We start from the raw sequence: 20,614 nt of genomic DNA, 5'->3' as shown, positions 1-20,614 counted from the left end.
GTAGCATTGAGCAAGTGGCGAACAGTTAGGTTTTCAGAACAACTTGGCCCGCGTGATTTGGCATGTAACGCTGGTTTATATGTCGTGCAGTAAACGCAGCGTTGTGCTTTATACGGCAGAGTATATATGGCACGCATCAACGAGTACGTGTATACAACATTTACACCCTCCCATGTAAAGAAAGGTTATACAATATTAATCGGCATGTGTCCTCTCTGTGCCACGAAGGGGGGGGGGGCCCATTGGCAAAAATAAAACCATGTGTGTGTGTTTCCCCTTCTTCGAGCAGTGCTCGTCACACGAACGTGATAAGTTCGTGTGATTTGTGAATTTCTGCCAATGTAGCATTGCACTTTATTTGTACAATGTTCATAAGTATTTACAGCAAAACGCATTCGCAATGGTGGAGAAGCAACGGTGTGTATGAGGGGACTTTCCATTCTGTTAAGCCCAAAAAACAATTCCAACTATTATCTCAGAAATTGTCCACGCGCCTAATAATCTGTAAAAATAAAAACGTGGATAATGCGACGAATTAAAGTGACCACTTCCAGTTGACTCATCTTACCCCTTTTAACAAAGTGAATTGTAAGACTCCATCTGTAAATAACAGACGTTTAAACAGATATATTGGGTCGCGAATAATAAATGTTGCAGATAAGAGGAATTTTACTGTATTTTAAATGCACTATATAACAACATACACTGTACGCTATAATACAGAGCGTACAATATCAGACACACTCTGTATACCTAGGGTATGCAGAGCAGAACAAACACACTTTTGTAATTCGCACTGTAGTCATGTATATAAATATAAACTGCAGTCATTTAAAAAAAAACCCACAATCCAGAATCGGCAACGTAGCAAAGCAGCTGAACAAACTGCACAGCCTTTAAGATGTCTCCTGGTCGCACATACAGTGCTTGTGTTCTCTGCTTGGGCGTTGCATTAATTGGCGAAGGCTCGGGGTAACACGAGAGGCTCGCAGCCATCATCGGCCTCCAGACCCGACTCCATCCAGCGTCTCCGCTATCCAGATTTTGTCGCGCGTAGCGGAGAGATTTAGAATGTCCAGATGGGGGCCCACGATCCACGCGACCCACCGAACATGCAGCCGCAGCCGCACGCTCATCAAACATCACTCTCCTGAAGTGCAAATTGATCCGATGAAATGTTAGGTTCATTTTGTACCATAGTATCGTGTCGTTTGTTTTTCGGTTGCACTGCATAGCTTCTCTCGCTCTCAGACGTGTTATCCGGTTGAATGCGTTCAACGTTTCTGGAGAATATCCCAGCGCGTGGAGCGAACAACGTGTGGGACATCATGCCGAGAAAAATGTGCCGTGACTGTTTTTTTTTTTTAGCACAAGTTGAGGTCCCTCTAAAAGTGTCACGGTAAAGTTGAGGACTACTTTAGTTTGATTGCTTGATCGTTGTGAGGGTTTATCGTGTTTCTTTTTCTTCAACTAGAAAAACAAAGTCCAATTGTGTCCCAAAGCCCACAAAGGGCCATAAAAACCTCTCCAGGTGCATTAGCCGCTAAACGTGCATCTGTAGCCACCCATTTTATGGCCGTGAGAATGTCAGAACCTTGACTTCCATACCCAAGGCATGGTAGCTCGTTCTCTTCCCCTCCAAACATGCAATTTAGAAGCAATGTGACAAGGTAGCTTTTGCGCTTATGGGGGGGGAAAAAGCCTGAAATACATGGGTATTAAAAAGGGAGCGAAGGTTTATTAAAATTGTAAAGCTGTATTTTGGAAAATATGCACATTCATTCACCGTTCCTTGTTCGGTGTAGTCATGTCGTATATTTGGGGCATGTTACAACAAAGCTGTCGGCAGCCATTTGTGCGCTTACAGAATTCCACAGTACCATGGTGACGTAAAAAACGAAAAATTGGTTTCATATCTGAAATGAGCATAGATAATGAGCTGCAGATAATCTCTTGTTTAGAGCCCTGTTGAGCCAGTGGTGGGAACTCCATATTCCTATGGTCAGAGAAAAAACAACTGATGTCTTACCTGCAAAGTGACACTCATTTGATTGACTCTGGAGGGATAAAACAGCTTAGTTTGATCCACGTCTCGGATTTTAAGTCACGGTCTTTCACGTGCGAGCCACAAACTCAACAGCTGCACCACTTAGCCCCCGATCAATAACCACGATTAATAAAAATATATATTTGGCCAAGTTGCCAGATTGATTAAAATTAACTGATCTCGAGTACTATGGTTTACCGTTCAGTAATATAGCACTTGTATTGCATGCAAAAAAACTGTGCTGTATTTTAAATTCTGGAAATCTGTCTAAATCACTGGACATTGATGCAGGGAAATTTCATTTTGTCAGAAATCTTTAATCGGTCACAGCCAGCCCATTCCAATTCATACTGTACTCTGTGTGCATGTGTGTGTGTAAATACAGCCACTAAGCTCAATCCCTATCCATGCGCATCTGTGTCAATCAGAATCTGTAGTCCTTCTCGGGCGACTCGACCTAAATGATTAACGTGGGTGCACTGTGTCAACAGGAGTGCCGGTAAGGCACAAGGTAGGTGCCGTCACAAGCTGTACACGCTGTAACAGGTGCTCGCTAACAGAAGCTGTTCTCAGAACCTCGTAGTGAGTATCTGTGCAACAGGGAGTAGTATTATATTTGGCTTTGTGTGTTGTCTTCTAATGCTTTTTGATTATTGAACAGTGCATTGTTATCATGATACTGCCCTCTGTGTAATGCTGGTTTTAATGTTCGCATTATGAATATGCTGCTTGCATCTGCAAAGCAGCATTTGCATCGGTCAATTTAAATGCGATTACAAACCCTTGGTCGTGTGCCCGCACACTGCCGAGATACCTCGCAGAGAAATCAATTCTGCAAAAAGGTGGCTTCAATATTCGGAGTTGTCTATTATTATTTATAGTCCAAAGAAACTCATCAGCCAGGCAGACACAATCTGAACATCGCGATCATTATGCCATTCGACCATCGGTAAATGAGCAGATTCTATTTAGACTTAAAACTTTCGTGACTGCAGGAATTCATATTCTCGGTTCTTTCGGTAAAGTCACGGAGATTGAAAACAAAAATCAAAATTAAAAGCAAAAAACCCATGACGTTTCGATCGCAACACAAGCGGTCTTCATCAGGTGGAGGAGAAAAAAAAGACCGCTTGTGTTGTGATCTAAACGTCGAGGTTATTTTGCTTTTAATTTTTGTTTTCTATCTACGTGACTTTATCGAAGGAACCAATAATATGAGCAGATTCTAAAAAGAAAAAAATCATCATTTGAGTTATTACTTACATTAATGGCTCGTGGTATCGAATGTGGCTATGGGGGCTAATCTGGGATTACTGGGATCCACTCACAAGTAGGGATCAAAAGGGTTATGACTCGGGTCTGGATTTTCAGAAATCTGTCGCACAATCTTAATGTTAGTGAACTTAACAAAACGACAATACAGTACCACAGCCGAGCTAAACACTTGCCAGCTTAAAGGCAAAGACATTTGAAGTACCTTTAACCAGATTTTAACCCACGCGCACCAAGTTGTTATTGGATTCTGGAATCTATCTGTGCAGAGCTTTCAGTGTTATCCGATGATGTGTGTACGATTTCTCCAGGTACTTTCCTACAAGCTAAATGCTCGTGAATATAATTTGCCACACATCCAGATACAGGTTCAGTGAGGCTTTTCTGGATGAAGTGTATTTTAATTGTTACTACCAATTACTACGAACTGCAAACAAAACATATGAATGTTTTACCTCAACAGCAATGCAATTATTAATTTTATAAACATATGCGGTATACAGCATGTACAGTAATTCACTTCTAAACAAGCCAATGTTAACATCCAGCCACAGTCCTATGAAAGAAAGAACGGATATGTTAATAATGCTGGGGTTATTGGCTTTTAAATCCACCATTTATTTATTCAAAGGCAATTCTTAAACACGTACAACCCGCAAATAGGACGTTTGTTGCGTATGCCGTGCCAAACCCCCCTACACCCAAAAAAATGACAATTTGACTTTCTAAATATTGCTCAACCACCAAGTTAAGATGACATCATCCCAGATAACCTAGATATTTCTACCATGACAAGATAATAGCAACAGGGCCAAAGTTGCCGGGTTTTTCTTTACTTACCCCAAGCTTTCTGCTCCTCATCCTCACATAGCCCTGTTTCACCACGTCGCTGAAATCCACAGGCACCACCAATCCGCCCTCCATCCTCTCTGCTTGCTGAGCGCACGACTCCCCCTCCGTGTCGCTTCACTGCCGCTGCCTGATGATGATGACGACGAAGACGACGATCTTTGCTTTCGCTCCCCCGCCCCCCGCAACTTGTCTCAGCGTTAACGCTGCAACAACCAAAAAAAGCCGTTCTCTGTCGCTCCGACTCGCGCAGGCACCCACCGCACCACCACTCCGCACCGCTCCTCCCACACGCGTCTCTCGCTCGCTCTCTCCTCTCTCTCTCTCTGCCCGTGGCTCCCGTGCACATGGCACTGACAGCCGAAAAAGCCCTCCCCTTTGCCGGACTGCACCACTCTGGATAAATGCGCAGGGATGTGGGAGGAGGAGGAGGGGGGGAAACGGAAAGTGACGCAAAATCATCGCGTATAGCGCCGCGATGGAAAGTTGACACGGACAAACAGCTTCGAACTTCATTGCGGTAAAGCAATAATGAAGATAAATCGAGATGCGGTATAGCTGTCGGTAATTTGAGTGATGGAAACGTTGAAGGAAGTGCACGCGCGAATAACCCTTCGGCTTGCGGCACTGTTGGTACATTCCACTCGGTATCTGGTGTTGCTCATGTTTAAGCCCAAAGCCACTGTGGAGATATGAAATAGAGAACCATCACCCATAGGGACCTTTCCTCAATCGAGACACACACAAAACAAAGGGATAGTGGAGGGTGTAAGACCTTGATGCTCAGAGACAGACAACAACACACAATGGCTTTTATAAACAATTGAACCACACCCCCCCATAACAATGCAACACTCCAGCGCTGTTTGTGCAATGCATCTGTCAGCGACTCGCTATTAACACTCCGTCGCTACGCCACGTGTGAAAGAAAGCAGGCAATGAAAACACACAAACACACAGCTGTGTTTGGTTCCAGTCCCTCTACCGAGTTGCAGTGGGGGGGGGGCATGCAAATAATGACCAAAGTGTTCATGATTGCGGGGCGTTGACTCTGCGCGCAACCATGCCACGCACTGCCATTATGTGATTTATTTCATGTTTCCCTGTCTTCGCGTGACAACCAGAGCGAGTTTGCATGCCTACAAGCTAATTTGAGCATTTGTATTTCTACAAGAGAGGGCTCTGTGTCCTCGACACGCTGACGAAATTAAATAAATAAAAATCCGAGTCGCCGTTAAAACAAAATTTCGTGACCAACGCGCCTCGTCAGTGACACTTCCTCGCAGCCTACTCTTTGAAAACAAGGTCACGGGGCATTCCACGCCTGAAATTTAGCTAATGGGACGGGGCCACTCCAAAAAAAGGCAAGAGCACTTACATGACAATGTCCCTGCAGCGAATTATCATCGGGGTGGAGGAGTGGTTTTGATGTGAGGGTTCAAATCGGGTCACGCACGGACGGACGAATCTCTGCCGTGGCGCGAGCCAAAGAGGCTGCAGCATTGGGGCCGCGCGGGCACCGTTAATTGTTACGGCATCATTTACGGCATCATTTACGAGGCAATTAGCGGAAACGTGTGCATTATACGGCGGCGGCGCGGTTTTTTTTATTTATTTTTTGACAGCACAATTGCAATACGGTACACAAATTGGTGCCTTTGCAACTGGTTGCAAAAAAAAAGGATGTTTCAAGGTTGCGCATGCGGGACTTGTGTTGTGAATGGCCCGTTATGAATAAAGGTGATGAATAATGATGATTGTAAAAATAAATATACTTTGTTTTCTGAGGCGGAAGCAATTAAAAACTCCGTGGGAAACTGCCCTTAAAACTTACGTGCATTTCTGCTTCCATTTTAACACCCTCAAATATATATTTAAGAAAATGCTGGTGATGTTTAATTTATAATCGATGTATTATTACCAAGGGGCAAGAGTAAAAATAGCTAAATATTCCCGAGAGGTTATTGATCCTTTTGCTCATTGTTTTTATCCACTTTGAAAAATGTAGTCAAATAATCCAATCATGATCAGTGTACCTTCAGAGGATTATATTTAAGAAAATACAGACTCCTTGTCAATTGGAATAAAAGTGAAACTAATTATTTGCATGTTACACAGTTGATAATTTCAATAATAGACCAACCAATGGAAACGTGTATTTTTATGTTTACAGGAATGCCCTTTAGGGTTCCATCGAGTGGAGGCACTTCCAACAACCAGTGGCATGAGCAAGACATTGTAGGGCTGCGCTTTTACCCTTAAGGGAAGGCGTCATCAAGGCCCATTCAGTCAATTTACAAGAATGTGTTTTTGAGCTTCCAGTGGGAATTCTTAGAATTTGGAAAAGACACAAATGGCCCACGCAACAACAGTGTAGTTTAACGATTTGCACATTTCAGGATCGTCAGAACCTAAAATAGGCCAAACCACCATTAGGCTCTCTGTGCGAAATCGGGAGCACAGCGATTTCACGCAAACTGCGCCCGCACTTGGCAATGACGGCAAATGATTAAGGCATTCGTTACGATTGTCCTGGGATCCATTGCAGTTTGTATGCAATAAAAGCGGGAAGCTGAACAGACCTGAAGTCACCCATCCAAGACAACTGCAATACCACCAGCTAAGCATTATCAGCACATGTGAGAACTAACACGTAAGCGAAAAATTAAGCTATTTTGTTGAAGGTCCTGCTTAATGCGACAGCTGGTATCAAAGAGTCATCGTCGCCAACGATGCGAGGACTGAACTAGCAAGCGCAGCCAATGCAGCTCGCTCACTTTCACCGAGCACCACAGTTGATGACTCAGCATCAAAAGCCGGCACAGATTGCTGCCCTCTCCTTTGTGGATCAGAAGTCACTTAAAGGGATTTCAGAGGCAGCTCTCTGATGTCTGCTTCCACGGGCCGTTTTCGAAACACCAAGGGGCTGCGCCACTGTGCAAGGGGTGCGAATGGCTGCTTCGCCTCTTGAAATGCAACTATGTGACACCGATAGCAAAATTTGGATAAAATTCGCCGATTATTTGTTTAAATTGGCATCGATGATATTACTACCACAATCAAGGCAGCTTCATACCGCGCTACAATGAGCAAGGACAGCACCTTGGCTCGAAGGCGGGTTCTATTTTCTGCAAGCAGCAAGGCCAAAACGTTAGGGGAAGGAATGGGTTGCACAAGTTCACGATCTCACACTATACAGCAGTAAACACTGCGCTTTATTACATTTATAGTTGACGCGCAGTGGAAATACTTTTTTTTTGCCAGCAGGCTCAGCTGTCCTTTGCATTCTCATCTCATGCCACTGGAGCGCGGTGTCTTCCTGGCATAGCTGCAAGCACAGCTTATGGGATCTCAGAGTTTTCCCAGCACACCTCGAGTGATGGGTGATGTGTTCATTTCAAAGCCACAGGTTCAGCAGTTCGAGCCCACATTTCTACGCTGTGCCGTTGTGGCACACGCAACATCAGAAAGCATGCTTGCCATTCTATATGAAAGAAGCAGTTGAAACGAGTATCCCGTCTGCTTGCTTCTCGGCATTGCAGGTCCAGCAATTTTTTTTTTACACATAAATGCCAACTGTGGGGCTGAGTCTCGGCCAAAGAAACCCAACTCAAACAATAAGCAGTGCTGCCTGAAACAAACCAGAACCCCCTTGGAAACACGTGTATTTATGTGGTTTAACAGAGCAGGCCCAGTATAAATATTTGCCGACAAACAGACAATACCTCCTCTCTAACTTAAACACAGCTTTGGTATGAGAGGTAGCTGATTCAAGCGAGTCTTGTTTAAAAAAAAAATGAAGGTATAAAATTTGGCTTATTGTATACGCGCTTACGCTCGAATGTCAGCGTCACCGATCGTGTCGACAAGTAAACTAAATAGCTTTCTGATTACGCCATGGGACAACTAGGTGAACACGAATTGCGTCCGAATGAGCTCGAAATTGCAGTGACGGCTTTCGCGACACGGTTGGAGGCTGCATGGTCGGTTGCTTGGCGGTTGAATTCGTACCTCGACTCGAGGGATGTTTCCACTGCGGTCTGTGCGGCACGCTCCATCAAGCCTCTAGGGTCATTGCAAGAGGCCACGCATTCATTACCAGGATTTATTTTGTCATGACAGCAACATTTTCCGTCCAATTATATATGTGTTTTTTTATTTTTACAGTGCCGTCTTCTTTTTTTTAAATGTCACACAGTGCTTAATGAATAAATGCATTTATTTGTTGGCTAATGTGTTCGTGCGTACATTTCATAATTACATTTTCTCGCGATGTTTACCAAAATGTATTTGAAGAACTCTATACAAAGTGGGACTCCATTAAACTGCAAGCTAATCCCTCACAATGAGACCCTTTATTCTTAATTAAATCGCTTTTCTCGGAGTTGCACCCATTAAGCCGCATACTTTCTTGATTAAAACGCAGCCCCCGTGTGTTTAATTGTGCGCCGTTGTTGAAAGGAATTGCGCCACAGACTGCAACTCAGCTACAGACCGCTCTGCTCACAGGGAAAGGGCTTGTAATAGTTTGTGAAGCTGTGACTTAAGAAATCACAGACAACACATTGAACCGTGACGGTGAAACTCTTTTTGTCTTTCCTCTGCCACTGATGGGGTCATTCGTGTATGCAGATGTTCAGGGAGGCCAACCCCCCTCTTGAAGTCCCTGTCCTGGCTTGTGCATTATTTGAAAGTTAAAGCCAAAGGTGCAGCATTGCAATTGCTTGCTCACACCACTGCTGGTGGAAGGGGCCTCCAACTGAGAGAGCTCTAGAGATTCCCTCTGCAAGGTATTTTGGATTTCTTTCCCACGCTGGACAGACTACTTAGGAGAGGCGGGGGTACCCGCACTTTAACCCATAACAGACGACTTGCCGATTGACTGTGGTGGACAAGGGCTGACGGGAGGGGGGGTAGATTTAGGAAACTTGCCCAATGTTTAATCTGCCGCAGCAAGGGGATCAAATCAACGACTTGTGGATTGGAGGTCCGACTAAGGCTGCAGAAGAGTACATTCGGCCATTGCCTCTAACTGGGATTGTGAATTCCAGTTTCTTACTATCACAAACTTTGATGTAATTGCCTTGCAATAATTAATCAAATGCCACCGGCAGAACAGTCTTCTTCTTCTTGTGGTTTAAGATGATTCAAATAAAATGAAACTATGCTGGGTGGATTTTCAACCGCTAAAACCTTTACCCCTCAGGCACAAGCAAGCAATTTAATTCATATTTAATAAAAACAATTCTGACAATTCAAGTTAAGAATTTTAAAAATATATATATTCTATGTCCAAATACAATTTTACACGTTTCCTCGACATCCAGCACACTGATGTGTTTCTTTAAATCCATGGTACTACACATTATATATTTTTGTTATGCAATACATCCAATGTATTTTCTCCACAACACAAGTTGTATTTATCACTGCCTTTCCAACAAAGTTATTTGACGACAGCATTTAAAAATATATATATATACTACCGTAAGCATCTACAAGCCAGAACTCTACGCTCATTGCTAACACGATGCAAGCCTTCACACGCAAATAACAGTTTACAGAGGTAGAACAACCGATTGTATTTCATGACATCAACGTATCCCGATTTTTTTTTGGTAGCAAACAGCGGTGGGGAGGGGCGGCATGAGCGTGTCTGTGTCTGCTTGGACGCATTGGGCCTCGTTTGGTGACACTATAAAAACTAAAATTATTTTATTTTACCAGGGTAAGACTCACTGAGCTATATAGCTCTTTTTCAGAAGCGACCTGGCCACAAATGATAACTCAACGAAGCGACATATCATCACGTGGAAATGTATAGCTGCCAAATTACTCGAAACGCATGTTTCTAAATGTGGACGGGAAAAACCCGGAGAGAGAGACGCGCAAACTCCAAATATACAACACACGGGAGGTGGTTGGTTGCTTCGCTCGGCGTGCGACTGATTGTCGCGCCAGCCCTACTGCATGCACGAGGGCAGATCTCGTGAAAGAGAATCCTCTGGCTCTGCAAACCCAAAAACGTGCGAGCCAAGCCAAGAGGCCTCCCTCTCCCGCCGGCTCGCTGCGCCCAACCTCGAAAAATTCCAGCGCCGTGGCCACTCGCTGTGGCCTCAAGCCATCGCCTCCCACCTCCAACCCTCAGTACCTCCTTCCGACTCAACCTTCATCTCCACCAACAACAACCGACATTCGCCACTGAGTGGCGGGGACGTCATCACGGCGCTTGTGCTAGGCCATGTGCACGTTAAGGGACCCCCCCCCCCCACCTTTACCCTCAACCCACCCTCTTCGCTCACACTCATTGTCTTGTTCCGTGTAAGCTGTCCGAGCGAGACGCCTTTTAATGCCGTGGCTTGCACGCGCGAAGTGTGATGGAAATTCACGGCGGCGTGCGGCGCACTTTTTCAGCCTCCGACATTAAGCGAAGGTTTTTGGCTTATTCGGCAAAAAATACTCAACACCAAAAACATGATAACGCGGTTATTGCGATAGTTGTGAATTGGGAGCGGAAAATGTAACGGGAGTTGACCAACAAATATACATCACTGCATTAATTAGACCGAAACATGTGGCCACACAGATAATAATTTTGAGTTTAACGTAACCACAAAACTGATTGTAGTCGTCTGTCTAAAGTGTCACTCAGTGACATCCTACACAGCCCATGTTAAAATACACCACAACAATGCTATTCAGTGATTATTGCAATCAACACTGTTGTTTTTGTGATTTTCTTGTATTTTACATTAATTTTGGCTTATCCCCCAGGGTAGCGGTACCTTGCACTTTCCCATCAACAAAGCTATTTTCCTGTGCTTTTTTATGCATTCTAATAACACTGCAATGTTTTGTAAAAATGGATATCGGAACAACGGTTATCAATGCCATAATATATCAAGCTTTATAAATCCCAGAGGCCACCTGGGGCCAACAATTATTATCTTGTAAGGCTTCAATGATTTTTCAAAGGCATTGAAACCCCCCTGTATCACTGAGTAAGAGTGTAATGACATTTCCCGCAGAGGCCAAAGCTTCCACATATTTCTGAATCTCCATGTTCGGAAATCGCCCACACACGGCTTATTTCAAGCTCACTACTGCAAGGGGGTTACCTGCAACTGTGATTACAGCATTTAAATTATTTTCTAGATATGTACATAGTACATGCGTCTGATAAAATGTACTTGACAGGTCTCTATCTATGAGGCCCTTTTTGCCGGCATCAAGATGATAACAAACCGTTTTACCCTTTCCGGCAATAGCATAGATGTTAAGATATTCAAACACCAAATAGACACCTATTGCAAGGCATCAAGTCTGCATTAACCACACGTGATTGTGGTAAAATATGCAAAAACAAACATGCTTCGATAATAATTTATGCATTGGTCTCTGGTTTCGGCCATTCAGTTTCCACAACAATGCATAATATTATCGGAGCACATTTGTTGTGCATGTTTGACCACACGTGTGTGTGTGTGTGCGTTAATGCAGACTTGATGCCCTTGCAATAGGAGTGTCTGAAAATCTTAACACCTCCCATGTTATGTGCCGGAAAGGGTAACAAAAAACCCTCCTGTTTTTGTTACACATCTCCCTTACAAATGGAACAAGCTGTACCCCAATTGGGTCTACTCTATTGTGGATTCAAAAATAATTCTCATAAATAAATGTACTCAATCCATAATGAGGGGTACTCAATATTGGAACATACAAAACAAACAAAAAACTATTGTACAAGTTAAAGGAATGCGTTTGGCTTGCAAATTATGGTTTTTTTTGTGCAAACTCAACAAAAGGAACATATGATATAAAGTAGGCGACGTTTAGAGAAATCAGTTTAACACGTAGTCTTTCGCGACCAATATTATCTAACAGAGGGTTTTTTTGGGCTAGATCGTGTAAATAAAAATGTGTTATTAAACCTGCACCCACACGACACAGTCAATGATAGTAAGGTTTGCCACGTAAACAAAACATGCCAATTAGTTTATAGTCCAGCACACGGGTGTGTTGGAGAGTAAACCCACAACATTTACAATTCAGGTACGACGTTTCACCAGTAATTATAACAAACATCATCAGACGACGGCCGGATCCGTGGAGAAATCCTCCTGTTTCGTTCTTAAATTAGAGCAATGCCTCTTCTTCATAGCACATAAATTATAGCATTCTTAATTTTACGAAGGATAATTTTCCCATTCGCCACCTATCATACAGTCTTCCTTTTGAGGCCAAACGCGTTATCGATGAACGTGTTCAGTCTGTGTGTATGTGTGTTGTTTGTGCATTGGCGCTAACGCGGTAAGCAACATCGTCAACGTATAATTTGTAGATCGTTTATGGGGGCGACTGTGAACCTTGAGAAGATGAAACTCTTGCAAAAGAATCTTGCAGCGGTGACACCTTTCCTTATCGTTATTGTTGTTGTTCTAATTGGACGTGAGAGAACGCCGTCAATAATAAGATCTACGTTAAAGAACCCCTCTATTCTATGTTCATTGTTGGTTGTGAACTACGAAGGGGAAACACCTGCAACCCTTTTATGAGCCTGGGTTCACTCCCCCCAACCCTCTGAACTATACAAAGACAAAGATCCCCCCGTCCAGTAAAGCATTTAACAGACTGTTGGGGTAAGTGCTGTTAGCCAGCACCGAATGAAGGCCGCCGGCATGACACGTGACGGGCCGGGTGTCCAACACCACGCCCGGCCACCTTTGTCTCCCTAAGTGGTGGATTATACACTACCTCTGACCTACACACACACACACGTACGTACGTACGTGCTTGTGAAGTATAATCACTATTATTTACACTCAACACTGTTGGAGGACAAGTACCTGCTAGCACTCTATTGTTGTATTGTTAATATTTCCTGTTAATTGTAATGAGGCGTCCTGTTTATTTGGCGATTCAGAGATCTTGCATTTTTTTGCACTCAGCCAAATCATGTGTGTCTATTGACACCGGCCCCTAGGTAGACTCAGCCAAAACAAGTACCTGGTGCGGTGTGTAAACATCAGCAGTGGGAAGACAAAGACAGCCAGGCGTGGTGTGGCCACTCACCCCCTCGTCGTCATAGGAGGTGCTCGCTCACAGCACTTGCTGTTTAAGGCTATACGGGAGATCTTTGTTTATGCCCCTTTAAAATACTTATCAGAACTTAAACAGCAACATGCAGACAACACACACCAAAGCTGTTTCTTCCTTCAATCTAAAATCCACTGTGTACCAGTTTGAAGCAATAATAATCACAAACATAGCAATTTAATGCAGGGCAATGTATTTGTGAGGACTGCTGCTGCGTTGTCACAGCAAGCCACCGTCCACCCAGAAGTATAAATGGGCAAGCCCACAGTTAGTCGATCCGCAGGTCGTACGTGGTGGGGTTAAAGTGTTGGTACTCCCACTTCGTTCAAGTAGTCTGGCCAGCGTGAAGAGTAGGCCAAAATATCTTCTGGAGCGGCTATCTCGAGCTCCCTCGAGCGGAGGCCCTTTATGCCAGCAGAGTGATGAGCAAGCAATGGCAGGCTGTATCGTTGCCAATTACATTAATGAATTAATTTCGATATTGTATTTTTTTGTTCTATCAAATAAAAAAAATCGCTGACAATGCATTCGAGAGTAATCCATTTGATATTACTGCCACCCCCCCCCCCCCCCCCAAGCAATACTGAAATTTCTCACGAACAAAACTTGCACTGACCTGAAGGGATTTGACCAAACCCACGGATGCACTGAAGCACCCCGGAGCAGCATCCTCTTCAACACTCTGCGGTCAATTTCACTGCGATTTCATAGCCACACTTAGCTGGCCTTAATGGGGACCGTAATACATACGCAGACGATGGGTCTCCATCACATATCGGCCTCTTCCTAAATGAAAACATTAATTTATTTTACATATCTCATCGGCCGCACGGCCTTCTGAGCATGCATCATTGGCGCAGCATTGATTCCACACGAGCAAACTTTGGACCAAGTGTCCCATCATGGCGGTGTCACATAAGCAAGTCAGGCTTGCATGAATCAATCCTTGTGAACTGCCAGATATTACGGGCAAAAGACCCTCTTTCTTTAAGATATGGGTCCCGAGTTCGACGCCAAATTATATCGTAACACATCTGTGGTTTGTCCGACGGAGGCAGACACTTGTAACTTGGAGGCAACAACGTTTATTATACACCCCAACAGGGTAACTACATAAACTACATAAACACTCGGGATAACTAACTATGTGGTAACTACCACGGAGCTAGACCTCAACAAGGTCACTATATAAACGAGTGAGGTCAGTAAAGTACTGCCTGATGTCGAGTGTGATAACCGAAGCCCGAAGAGCGGAGCACGGCGGGTTGATTCCAGAAGACAGCCCAGAACGCTCCCGGGACTGACCCTTTTATCCTCCTGGGCGTGGCCTCGCTCAACCCTCAGCCATGCCCCCTTCAGGATCTTCCCAGAAGGTTCTGGAACCTTACATAACATATCCCTTCGGTCCCCTTCTGGCCCCCGTCCTCATCCTCTGCTGGTCACGTGCCCTCTTGGGTTCACCTCGACTGTCTCGTATTTCGTACGAAGTCCGGTGGCAGAGAGAGGCTCTAAGATGCACAGTTACACCCTTCTCTCAGTGGCTGGCACGAACGCCATAGTGACTCAGTATGCGTCACTACACATCACTCGACACATCCACTAGCATCGTTGTGGTAGTAGAACATAATGAACACAATAAATCATCGCGGACCGTCGCTCGATTCGGTAGGTACTCTGCGCGTTTCAGCACTTGCAGCTCACAACTCAGGAGCGCCGCGTTCGATTCTCGGTGGTGGCAGGTTTTTTTTTTAACTCGGCAAACATGGAACGTCTGGGCAACATTGGCATGGCCATTTGGGGATGCACTTCTCCGACAGAGCTCCACGCGCAGTTGTGCGTCTCTGGAGGAGTGGCAGTAAAAAAAAAAACGCTATGAAGAATCATGCATACGCGTTGATTATGTAATCTCGTTAACGCACGGTTGTCATCAAATGCGTTTCATTAGCAATAACGAGACGTGTCCAGCTGCACGCTGAAATGACATAACGCGTGGGCGCGTCATGGTGAGAGCGGAGGCGTGCATTAAACCTTATGGCGGGGTCTCGAATAAACGGAAGTCAAAATCGTCATTAACTAACTTATTTTTGGCGACTCCGTTCCATCGTGCACATAAACGCCGCGACGCACCCTGGCGCGGATCGTTCTGTTGTCGTGTCCAAGCGCAGCAGCGGTGACGAATGCGCAGAAGAGCTGAACAAGCGAATGCGCTCCACGCTCGGGTATGGGCAGGATCATAACAAGTCTTATCCAAAGCTGCTCAAGCTGCCGACACGACTTAGGTCCTTTATTTGTCATAACGGTTTGCATAATACAGTGAAACTGCTATCTTAAATCTTTCTTGACTGCAGGAATTCATATTTTTTGGGTCTTTCGGTAAAGTCACGTAGATAGGTTCAAAGAAAATAACAAAAAAACAACAAAAAACTGCGACGTTTCGATCACAACACAAGTGATCGTCATCAGGAGGAAAAAAGAGGGGGAAAGCTGTAGGAGGCAGGCTGTTTTAAAGGTCTAAAATGGGTGTAGCCCAAGGGTCATAAACAAAGTGGGCGGGGCTAGTTATGTTAATGTAATAAATTAGCATGTTAATGAAGATGTTAATGTGAGAGATGAGCATGTTAATGTGAGAGATGAGCATGTCAATGTGAGAGATGAGGATGTTAATGTGAGAGATTAGCATGCTAATGTGAGAGATGAGGATGTTAATGTGAGAGATTATCATGTTAATGTGAGAGATTATCATGTTAATGTGAGAGATGACCATGTAAATGTGAGATTAGCTTGTTAATGTGAGAGATGAGGATGTTAATGTGAGAGATTAGCATGTTAATGTGAGAGATGATCATGTTAATGTGAGAGATTAGCATGTTAATGTGAGAGATTAGCGTGTTAATGTGAGAGATTAGCGTGTTAATGTGAGAGATTAACGTGTTAATGTGAGGGATGAGCATGTTAATGTGAGAGATGAGCATGTTAATGTGAGAGATTAGCTTGTTAATGTGAGAGATGAGCATGTTAATGTGAGAGATTAGCTTGTTAATGTGAGAGGTGAGCATGTTAATGTGAGAGATTAGCATGTTAATGTGAGAGATTAGCGTGTTAATGTGAGAGATTAGCGTGTTACTGTGAGAGATTAACGTGTTAATGTGAGGGATGAGCATGTTAATGTGAGAGATTAGCTTGTTAATGTGAGAGATTAGCATGTTAAGGTGAGAGATGACCATGTAAATGTGAGAGATGAGCATGTTAATGTGAGAGATGATCATGTAAATGTGAGAGATGAGCATGTTAATGTGAGAGATTAGCATGTTAATGTGAGATATGAGCATGTTAATGTGAGAGATGAGCATGGTTAATGTGAGAGATGAGCATGTTAATGTGAGAGATGAGCATGTTAGTGTGAGAGATGAGCATGTTAATGTGAGAGATGAGCGTGTTAATGTGAGAGATGAGCGTGTTAATGTGAGAGATGAGCATGTTAATGTGAGAGATGAGCATGTTAATGTGAGAGATTAGCTTGTTAATGTGAGAGATTAACATGTTAATGTGAGAGATGAGCATGTTAATGTGAGAGATTAGCATGTTAATGTGAGAGATTAGCATGTTAAGGTGAGAGATGACCATGTAAATGTGAGAGATGAGCATGTTAATGTGAGAGATGAGCATGTTAATGTGAGAGATGAGCATGTTAATGTGAGAGATGAGCATGTTAGTGTGAGAGATTAGCATGTTAATGTGAGAGATGAGCATGTTAATGTGAGAGATGAGCATGGTTAATGTGAGAGATGAGCATGTTAATGTGAGAGATGAGCATGTTAATGTGAGAGATGAGCATGTTAATGTGAGAGATGAGCATGTTAATGTGAGAGATGAGCATGTTAGTGTGAGAGATGAGCATGGTTAATGGGAGATCGCAGAGCAGCAACATCGAGCTCGGCGAGCGAGGTGGCTGTGTGGGAAATTTAACCTGTTAATGTAAAATCATAGAGCCGAAAATGCAGTTCAGTTCAGTTTATTAATTTTCGTATAGCCCTGTGAGCCATTCGGCTCTTGAATCGGGTGCAACCACAAAAAAAACACGAACAAGAAAAACATCTTAAAGTTACTATGTGACTGTGCAAACACAAAATCCATGAAAAAAATAGCAAAATATTCCTGAAAAAAGCACCGTACACCAACGCTGTGTGCAAAAAATCCCAGTGGGATGCAAGTCAAACAACAATAGCCACAAGAAAACTTAGATTAAGGCCATCAGTCTAACTCCGTACTACAACAAAACAAACATGTCCAAACCAAGAAACTTTTCGAAATCACCAAAAAATAAAGCCATAATTGCAACGTAACAGTGATCACAGGGACTGTGACCGAATTTTTACAATAAATTACATAAATAACATGTAACACCAAATCCTAGAGCCATAGCTGGCTGCATGAGTTACTCCACAACAACAGAAGCATCAGTCGGAGTATCAAATTTTTCAATGCACCTTTAAGATCAGTACGCTAAATCAAAATACAAATAATACTTTGCAGCGTCATCCAGAGCGAAACATTTTATTTTATTTTACGCCAATGAATAGCAGTGGCAGCTAGGGGTGTACAACTCCTCTAGAGCAGTTTTGAGAGAAGATCTCATTGGTAGCGATTCAAGTTGCAGTTTATTGGCAATAAATAGCATTCCAGACCCTGGGGGCATCAATAGCAAAAGCCCTTCCTCCAGTTTTTGTACGGCAATAGGGAATGTGAAGCTGGTAAATGAGCGAAGACCTGAGGTCAAATTTGTTCTTTGAAACAGAGAGGAGATCCAGCAGGTAGTCTGCGGATTTTTTTGTAAGTACATCATGAATAAATAAGATCTGGTGCACAAGCCGTCGAACATTAAGAGATGTTAAGTTTGACCCAATGTAGAGATCACAGTGGTGAGTCCTTTATGGGCAGTTCAATGTAAATCTTAAGGCCGAGTGATAGATGGAATCAAGCTTCTTGAGTACAGTACTTGGGGCTGATTTATACACGATGTCTAGTAGTCAAGTAGAGGCAGTATGGTAGCTTTTATCAATTCCAAACGGAACATTGGGGGGAAGCAGTGCTTGTGTCTATACAGAAAACCAATTTTTATTTTTGTCTTTTTACCAAAATAATCAATGTGATCTTCAAAATTCAGTTTTGAATACAGGATGACCCCAAGATACTTATATATCTTGACTTGCTCTATTTGATAATTATTTAAAGAATGTCATTGGGGAAAAATAACTTCCTGCTTTAGTCCTGGTGAGAAGCATAGCACATTGGTTTTGGAGGTATTCAGGACTAGATTAAGAGCAACTAGCTGATGTTGTAGTTTGTTGAAATCACCCTGTAGTTTAGCAATCACGTCATCCGGAGAGCGGCCAGCAGTAATCAGTATCGTGTCATCTGCAAAAAGATTTACCCTGGAATGATCCAGGTCAGTGCCCAAGTCATTGACATAAAGAGGGAACAAAAGGGGGCCGAGGATGGAACCCTGTGGAACCCCTTTTGTTATCTTAACACTGTTTGACCTCCAACCATCTGTGAATACAGTTTGGGTGCGATAAAAGAGGTAATTTTGTAACCATTTTACTGCGTTTTCGGAAAAACCGAGGCAACTTAGTTTACTAAGCAGGGTGTTGTGGTCGACTGTATCAAAAGCTTTGGACAGGTCTAGAAAAAGACAGGCACAGCACTGCTTATTATCAAGGCTACTGTAAATGTGATTCAGAGAGTCAAATGCAGCAGATGTGGTGCTGTATTTTTTTCGGAACCCAGATTGTTTTAGATGTAGTAGATTGTTGGTGGACAGGAAACTGCTAATTTGGTAGGTCAATAATTTTTCAAAAATTTTCATCAACGGGGACAAAATTGAGATAGGTCAGTAGTTATTTGGATCATCTTTAGGGCCCCCTTTGTGAAGTGGACGGACATAGGAATATTTCCATTCTAGAGAAACTGATGCTTCTTTGATGGACAGGTTGAAAATATGGGCTATAGGTTTGTATATTAGGTGACCAACAGTTAGTAGAGCAAAGACGGGAATACTATCTGCTCCGGTAGGGGAGGACCCTTTGGGTAGGACAGTTGTTTCAGAACATTACTTTCCTGGATTGGCTGGAAACTAAATTCGTTTAATGTTTGGACAGGGGTGTATGAATTTGCATGAGCAGGGGTGACTCCCAATACATTATCAAAAAGATTACCAGCTTTAGAAAAATGAAGGTTAAAATTGTCAACTATTTATTTGGGATCTGAAAAATATTCCCCATTTCGGTTAAGCTCAGCGGGCAGATTGTCTGTTTTGGATGCCTTTTCGATACATTTGATTGTTTTCCAGAAAATCCTGGCATTTCCATGTGATTCCAGGAGAGTGGAGGAAAAGTAGGCATTTTTTGCATGTTGTAATTTTTTGACGTATCTATTCCTTAAAATCCTGTATTCTAGCCATTGACCAAATTTCTTTTATGAGCACATGCCCAAGCCTTGTCCCTAGTTTTCATGAGCTTTGTAATCAAAGGATCAAACCATGGTGGGCAGTTGCCTTTAGTTTTAAATCTAACCAACAGAGCATGTTTGTTAAGAATTTGGAGAAACGTGTACCTGAAGGTCTCCCAGTAGTCAGGTTGGGGATATCACAGACCTTGTCAATATCCGAGTGAAGCACATCATTAGTAAATGCCTGAGTGCTGAAGTGTCTCATAGAGTGCTTCTCAACCAATTTACGGGGGGCTTTTGGTCTGGCTGATGATCTCACCCCAAAAATGAAGGAGTGATCACTAAGGTCATTACCCAGAACACCAGTCAGTGTGAAATTGTGAGGGGCATTTGTCAATAGGACGTCAAGCAGAGATGACTGTCCTGGATTTTTTTAGGTTGGGTCTTGTGGGGACATTTATTAATTGAAACAGATTAAATTCATCTGCAAAATTTGTGGCCACGGCCGACGGGTTTAGCCAATTCCAATTTAGATCACCCACTAAAACTATTTTCACCTTTAGGGAAGCCCCCAAAAAGCTCTCTCAGTGCAGATGCAGCTTCAATATCCTTCCCACTAGGCGGTCGATAGCAGCAAACTACCAATATCTGTTGATTATTTGGGAGAGTTATTCTGAGAGCCAGACCTTCAAAGCAACATTTTTTAAACAAGGAGTGAGCTAGTGAACATGCAATAGTATTACGAACATAGATGGCAATTCCACCTCCTTTAGATCCTCGGTGAAGCCGAAAAAAGTTGTATTTGTCAATCGCAATCTGCAAGTCATTGACGGCAGGAGTGAGAAATGTTTCTGTTAGGCAAAAAATGTCCGGGTCAAAATTTGCCACTTCTAGTTTTAGTTG

The 20,614-nt window shown here is 43.3% G+C and overlaps 1 protein-coding gene across 1 annotated transcript in view; it reads right to left on the bottom strand.

Annotated features, from left to right (window-relative positions):
• The window catches only part of LOC116945928 (docking protein 6-like), a 54,617-nt gene extending 50,094 nt beyond the window's left edge, over positions 1-4,523 (bottom strand). The window contains exon 1 of the mRNA XM_032960617.2: positions 4,160-4,523. Coding sequence (XP_032816508.2) covers positions 4,160-4,243 — 84 coding nt within the window. The 5' untranslated portion in view covers positions 4,244-4,523. The remainder of the gene's footprint in view (positions 1-4,159) is intronic.
• Between the last annotated feature and the right edge of the window lie 16,091 nt (positions 4,524-20,614).

This window comes from Petromyzon marinus, chromosome 25 (assembly GCF_048934315.1).
Source record: "Petromyzon marinus isolate PM22_M1 ecotype Great Lakes invasive population chromosome 25, UKy_Petmar_22M1.pri1.0, whole genome shotgun sequence".
NCBI classification, from domain to species: domain Eukaryota; kingdom Metazoa; phylum Chordata; class Hyperoartia; order Petromyzontiformes; family Petromyzontidae; genus Petromyzon; species Petromyzon marinus.
Note: the sequence above shows the minus strand (reverse complement) of the source record. Positions and strands in the feature narration are given on the sequence as shown.